Source organism: Pogona vitticeps, chromosome 6 (genome assembly GCF_051106095.1).
Source record: "Pogona vitticeps strain Pit_001003342236 chromosome 6, PviZW2.1, whole genome shotgun sequence".
Classification (NCBI taxonomy): Eukaryota; Metazoa; Chordata; class Lepidosauria; order Squamata; family Agamidae; genus Pogona; species Pogona vitticeps.
The window spans coordinates 33,605,547-33,613,330 of record NC_135788.1 but is presented as its reverse complement, the minus strand read 5'-3'; the positions used below and the strand labels follow the sequence as shown (position 1 = coordinate 33,613,330).

The window sequence follows — 7,784 nt, the reverse complement described above, 5'->3', positions numbered from 1 at the left end:
GATGTCTCAGATTTGTGGGAAAACATGTATATAATATTGATTCTCCCATCTCTAGCATTCCTCTCTATTTTGTTCTCTTTTAAATATACTGTACGATAATATTTAATATTAATACAGTGGTGCCTCGCTTTACAATTGCCCCGCATTACGACGAAACCACTTAACGACAATCTTTTTGCAAGCACAATTGCGATTGCAAAATGATGGTCTGAATGGGGGAATTTCGCTTTGCGATGATCGGTTCCCTGCTTCGAGAACCAATTCTTCGCAAAACTATGATTTTTAAACAGCTGATTGGCGGTTTCAAAATGGCCACCAGGTAACTAAAATGGCTCCCCACTGTGTTTAGGCACGGACTCCTCGCTATACAGGCAGCGAAAATGGCCGCTATATGGAGGATCTTTGCTGGACGGTGAGTTTTTACCCCATTGGAATGCATTGAACAGGTTTCAGTGCGTTTCAATGGGGTTTCAATGGGGTTTTTATTTTCATTTTACGATGTTTTCGCTTAACGGCAATTCTCCTGGAATGGATTATCGTTGTTAAGCGAGGCACCACTGTAATATGCTTGAAAACATGAATGTGACTGACAAAGAAATACACTTTTCAAATAATTGTACATTTAAACTTGAGAATTTTAATAGGTTACTTGCAAAGTGTTATTGCAGGCAACAACGTCTACACAGTTTTATTTCCAAATCCACAAAAACACACAAAATTTTTACAAATTAGCATAGTAAAAATTAATGCCTTAGAGGCTTTGCTGGCAGAATTAATTTGTAGATTCTAGAATGGGTGGGTTTTTGCATTTTTTTTCTTTTTCCCTTTTCTTACAAAAAATTTACAAGTGAAATATTACTACAAAACTTTTTATAAGGTTTTCTCCAAACATTTACAGTTTCACCACCAACTATTTCTCTGTTTCAAAATCAGTATGTAGATTTAACACCCGATGCTGCACATCAATTTTTGTGGGATGACAATTTAGTGACATGCATTTAAAAAAAATCACAAGGCATTAGAAATGGAGACTTAAATACAAACATTGTTGCAATAAAACAGTTATAAAATTGAAAAATAGGACCCAAATATCATGCTGAACTAAGTTTAACAAAAACTTTTTCTCCTAAATTACACACATTTATTACTTCTCTCATGAAACAGTGTGATAAATAATGATGTAACACCAATTTCTAATGTAATCAGGAAACACATACACAACCCTATCCCAAGAAAGTATACTGAAAATAAAATAAAGCTATTCCAACACTGGAGTTCTATCATGATAAATACACTTTGCACTGATAAGTACAATAAAGCAAAATTCTGTAATGGTGGTAAAAGGAATGAATCGTGATATGCCATTAAACAAGCTACTACTGCATATCTGTGCCCTATTACGTACAACAGTTATATCCCACTGAGTCAAATAAAGGACACTGAAATTTACGATCCTTCTAAGACTGAAAAGTGGACTCAGAATGGTATGCAGAACAGACTATCAAAATATCTTTAAGTCCAATACTAGTAAGTGTACCTGCTATAAAAGATTGGTTTACATTAGATTTCACGGTACCAACTAGATTTTCATACATTTATAATAGGGATTATCTGCAAGTTAAAAATAATGACCATTTCACATCTGCATACATAAGTATGCAAAAAATATTTAACAGGTGTGCAGTGTATATATGCCTTCAGGTTACAAAAAATCATTTCACATGATTCTATTAGGAAATTTTACTTGCTTAACTGAGTTTTTATAGCACTGATTGTGAAGCGGAATGACAGAATACATCTTCAATTTTGCATTTTATTTGCCTTAAAAATTTATTTGTGTTATCAAATGGTCATCTGTATTGAAGGCATTGCCAATTCAATTCTGATGTTTTAAAGTCATATATCAGATGAGAATATTTTAAATAAAAATATATGGAGTAATATACAAAAACCCAACTAAAAGTTTATTGTCTAAAAAAGGCTTAAGAAATTTGAAATTGATAACCACAGTGTAAAATTCTCTTCTTTCCTATTCATGTAAGCTGAGGATATAAAAGACTTCCAGTTTTGTATGTTGCTTTACAGACGCCCCTAAAGTTATTTTTAAAAATACATGCAATGCCACAAAACTGGGATTTGTATAAGGGTATAAAAATATTTTTGTTCAGAGTTTCAAACAATTGTCAATGGAAACCATAGTTTCTAAAGGAAAAGTGTCAACTTCTTGCACTGCACTTTTAAGATACAGTAAATCACTGAAAGGTTTTGGTGTAAAATGTAAAAATCAGTCAGTCATGAGATATTTTACAACTGGGGAAGATCTGTAAAATGCTAAGTTAATATCTACAGAAAATACTGTAAAAAATCCAAAGATTATTTGGTCATTTTTCTGCTATATAGTAAAATTTGCACACAGCGGTCTCTCAATCCAGTAATGTAAAACTGAACATAGAAACAACTCCAAAGTGTGGCTGATATGGATTCACATTACTATCCATGCAATTGCAAACCTTATCTGGGGCCCACTGTTCGACTGAATTCGGTCTCTCTTCATGAAATAAGGACATGCATCCCTGCCTAGGAGACAGCCATAGTAACTATCTAGTTGTCGGTGACTAGAACTGGATGAACAACATTATCTAAGCTGTTACTTTTTGAGGAGTACTGTATTAAACAACTTCATACTGAGAACATAATCACTTATCTTCTACCAAGGTAAAGCAATTGCATTTTTCTTGTGTTGTTTTTCAAGAACCAAAAATGCTTGCCAAAAAGAAACAATAAAAGTATTCCTTGCTATCTATTTAAATATGAATTTTTTTCTTGCTGGCTAGGTGTGAATGTACATATACACATGCAAGTCAGAGTCACTCACTCTCATACACATACACACATACACACTGCCAGAACTGAAACCTTTGCACTGGAATTTTGGTTTTCATTCCTCCAATAAACATTTCCAGTGCTGCATAGCTAGCTATTTTTGCTATCTGGGGAAGTTCAGAAGATTTTTTTCATATGGCAGAAGGGCTGCTTGAGTTTTTTTAAACAAGTAAAAAGCTGAAAACTTCAGGCAAGCCAAAAGCAGCTCTTTGGATCCTGACCATTATTTTTCTTAAGAAAATAAAGATAAGAAAAATTTAGAGTTGAGAAACTTTTGGTTACAGTTATTTTTTCTTTCTTTGGCTGTTATGTGAAGGTCTAAAGAATTCAGTATATTAACAATATTTGATGTTGACAGAAGGTTGACAGTGGTGCCTAAGCTCTACAAGATTTTGCTTCCCGCAGTTTCCAAGTATTGTAATAAAATTTAATTTAAATTACAGACTTTGTGACTGAGGTTAACTAAGCAATAAATCGCCTATGTATTGAAATGGGATGAGTTAAGGTATAGGGCTAGTCACATATGTTCCATTGTTAATTTTTACATAGAATTAATTAAAATCTTATGTCAATATATTTCTAAGATTCAATAATTGCTACAGTATACACTGGCTCTATAGATCTCTTGCCTCTCCTAGAAAGAGAATAATTTGTGTTTACTGATTGTCATTATACACACTACTATAATGTAGTGGCCAAAATTATCTGAGATGCATCTCAGACCCATTTAACATGCTGCCATCTGAATTATTTTTTAAAAACAAGCAAAGATGGCCAAATTTAATATAAGTGTTTAACAAACCAAAAAGAAAAAAAAATCTTCTTCACTAGGCTGTTTTGCATTTTTGTTCTGCCTTTTGAAAAAGGAACTTCTGATGAAAATTTTTGGGGGAAAAATCCTTAGTCAACAGCTATCCTGTTGCATATTTGTACTGTTTGTTGCTAGAACAAACATTTCCATGAGAAGAAGAACTTCAATAAAATCCTTTACTAGATATAGGGCTACATAAATTAGTACAATGCCAAGGCAATATTTTCCTCATCTGCTTTATCCATAATTTATCTACATTAGTTGGTTCTGTTTTGAAATTTTTTTGTACAAGCAAATGTCTTGTACAATGTACACTTCCCATGTTGATCCTCCAACTTGGAATACTTACAGAAACCAAGACTGAATACATGATTTCCTGCTCTGTAATACACTTTTACCAGCCCACTTCTGTATCTTGAAAGGTATGTAAACTTAAGTGCAGCTCTAGGCATTTGTATAATTTTTCTTCAGAATTCCTCCATGTTTGTTGAAACATTAGGAGTTGCTGGATTTGAATCTTGAGAAATGGCTGCAACTGTGACAATCCTTGGTGATCCAAGAACCTCAGTAACTGAAGAGTCCAATTCACCTGTAGTTACAATTGCGAGAGCTGTTCCCCCACCCTTTTTGTTCTGATGTGTTTTAACATGCTTGGAGAGATGGTCACTTCGCATGAATCTTTTAGAACACTCTGGACATTCAAATCTTTTCTCACCTAAAAGAAAACCAGAAATAAAAAGTTTAACAAAACTTAAAGTGTAACTAGCATAACTCTGAATCCAAACAACTGGCTGAAATCCTGTTGCTTAGCATAGTAAGTTTCACTAGGATACGACCAGTGAAAAAAGGAAGAACAAATATAAGATGGATTGACTCCCTAAAGCAGTGATGGTGAACCTATGGCACACGTGCCACAGCTGGCATGCAGAGACCTCTCTCTGAGCACGCAAGTGGAGCGCTACACCCCTGCAGCCAAACCTCAAACTGCATGATTGTAAGCTACCTATCCCTGCTACCTTCCTTGGTTGCGACACTTGTAAATCAGTTCTTTTAGAGATTGGCGATAAAGCTGCTTTATTGTTTACTGCTGTAAAACATTTTTTAAATGTAAGATTGTAGAAAATTTAGGGAGGGAGGGAGGGTGTGTGCATGTGTGTGTATGAGAGAGAGAGACTGACTCAAAACTATGAAAAAAGGAACTGATGCAAGCAGGACAGAAGGCTCCAATTAAGGCAGGCAGGAAGGTGCGAGAGAGGGACGGGTGGATTCATCAGCTTCTTTAACTGTAATGAGAAGAAACAGGGACATACTGAGTTGATGCAAATGATTGCTGAAAATTCAGGGAAGGAGGAAGGGAGGTTGGCTGTCTGTGTGAGAAACTGACTCTTTCATAAAACCATGAAAAAAGGAACCTTCCAAAGTGTTTGTGTATGTCTGTATGAGAGAAAGAGAGACACAGAGAGACTTGACTCATAAAACCAGAATTAAAAAGACATCAAAAGCTAATCACGATTGGTGAATTGCATTGCATTCAAAAGTACCCAGTAAAGGATTTTGGTAAGATTGTATTATGGTACACACTTCATTTTTTTTTCTGGCCAACCTTACAAATTGCTTTCTGTTTGACAGAGTGGGAGGTGGAAGTAATTTTAAAGCATTTTCCACATAGTTCTATTTTTAATCCAAAATATGGCCCTGCAATGTCTTTTTCTGGTAAGCAGGGAAATTAACAAAAGCCTAAACATGTTTGTCTTAAAACAGCCTTTGATGAAAAGATTTTTCTGCCCTCTGCACCATTTGAAATATTTAAATATCTAATATTTTATTACGTGATTATTTAATTGTCATTATATTTTATGATGTTTTATATGTTGAATGTATTTTATACTTGTAATTATGTTTTTGTTTGACTATGTTGTCAACCACCCAAAATAGCCTGGCTAGATGAGTGAGTGAGTGAGTGAGTGAGTGAGTGAGTGAGTGAGTGAGTGAGTGAAAGAAAGAAAGAAAGAAAGTTTTAACTTGGCAGCAATAGGTCAAGCTTTGAAAAATTATAGTACTTTAGAAATATATCAGAAATATATCATTAGAACTTCACCATATATTATGGAATGGAGCTCTGCAATCCTGTGATGTAACACTCCTAAAATGCAATGCTATCCATGTTTATACAAGTGTAAGTACCTTGTAGTCAATGGTGCTTATTCCCAGGGTGTTTATAGGAAGACAGGCTTGATGAATGATTATTCATTAATCTTTCTGGATTTTTAAAGGACGAAGTAACAGCATGAGTATTTAATCCATTCATTGGTTAAGTATAACATTCAGAATGCCTCCACCTATCTTTAATTGAATTCAGTTATGCCATTTATTAGTTTCCTTAGGTGATCTTCATTAAGATACTGGTTACACCCCGATCATCTGAGGCTTCAGCCAAGTCCCCAGACTCTGTTTTTGATTCCCAGGGTCCCCAAACTGGGAACACTGAGAAACACTGCCATGATAGATGTGACCAGTCATGGGATACTCTGCAAAATAAACTGGTGAAGTGAAAACAAAAGTAGTATACAACAGAGACGGGGGTTGAGCTTTAAAAAACACTACTCTTCAGGGAGACTTTTCAATCCAACCCTGTCGGAGCGCCTCCCATCTGGTCCTCTTTATTGTGAAAATTTGTTGGTGCCATTGGCTTTTATGGTTTTGATTAGTCATAGCTGTTTCTGTTACATTTTAGTGTCCATAGTTTGTTTGTCCTGGTTTGTAATTGTCTGTAACCCGCCCAGAATAGTGCCTTGGGACTAATGGGTGGTATATAAATTAAATATAAATAAGTATAAATGAAACCATGAAAAAAAGGAATCTTCCAAAGATCGTCTCCACTGCATTTAGTTCTGCAATTTTTGCTGAGAACAGCAAGTACAGTATTTCAAGATTCTGTTTAGACTATAAATTGAACTGGGCAGAACTGGAATATTTAGTAGAGTCTCACTAACAGCAAACACCTAGTAAAAGACAACCAACACAATTGGGACTAGCTTTGCCTGTTTCTCATCCCCAAAGCAGGCAAAAGTATCATAGTTTATTCCCCAAATCTGAATCCTTCTCTCTGCTCCTGGTCCTGCTTTGACTGCAACACCAAACAAAAGGTCTTACAAACAAAAGACTGTGGGTTTCTTTATTGAGTCAATCCATCTCATGTGCAGTCTTCCTCTTTTCCTACTGCACTGCATTTTTTCCTGCATTGCTGCCTTTTCCAGTGTGATTGTCTTCTCATGATGCCACTGAAGTACAATACCCTTCGCTTGGTTATTTTAGCTTCTAGTGAGAGTCCACAGTAAATTTGCTTTGCCTTCTGACAAGTCATGATATCTATAAATCTCTTTTCCAACACTACATTTCAAATAAGTGAAATGTGTGTATGCACTTTATGTAGTGTATAAAATGTAGGTATACACTTTAAAAATTGCACTCCTATATATAGCTGCTTTTTGAGGGTAGCTTACTTTGGAGGAAACAAGTTCAGGATTTCAATGTACTTAATAAGCTTTATAAATAGGATGCATTTAATTCAATGTAGCATTCTGCACATGACTTTTTTCTGAAAGAGATGTCAGTTGAAGGAATCAATAAAGAACCAGACAGACAAAATGTTTAAATGACGTGAGTTGTTTTTTTCTAAACTAAAACCTCAGTATTCAGGTTTAATTGCAGTGTTGGCACTTTGAAATAAATAATTTGGTTTTGTGTTGCTGTTTGGGCACTTGAGCTCAAAAAGGTTCGCCAACACTGCCCTAAAGAAAACCTGCAAGCTTGAGTTTAAAGGAGCTGAGCAAGGCAGCTGAGGATAGGACATGGAGATTGCTCATTCATAGGGTTGTCACAAGTTGGAGACAACTTGACAGCACATAATAACAACAACAGGCCCAGTGAATGAGCAGAGATGTGGTGAGTTGATTCAAATGGGTCTACTCTAGTTGCAACTTTACCGCAAAAAGCTGCAACTAGAGTAGGCCCATTTGAATCAACAGAGCTTAAAGAGTTGATTCACCAAATTCCCACTAATTGAACGGGCCTACTCTAGTGTTAGGGA

The 7,784-nt window shown here is 35.5% G+C and overlaps 1 protein-coding gene across 3 annotated transcripts in view; it reads right to left on the bottom strand.

Annotated features, from left to right (window-relative positions):
- Positions 1 to 614: 614 nt before the first annotated feature.
- Positions 615 to 7,784, bottom strand: part of SP4 (Sp4 transcription factor) — a 26,952-nt gene continuing 19,782 nt past the window's right edge. For all 3 annotated transcript variants that reach the window (XM_020781264.3, XM_073003287.2, XM_020781257.3), the window contains one exon: positions 615 to 4,409. In XM_020781264.3, coding sequence (XP_020636923.1) covers positions 4,162 to 4,409 — 248 coding nt within the window. In that variant the 3' untranslated portion in view covers positions 615 to 4,161. The remainder of the gene's footprint in view (positions 4,410 to 7,784) is intronic.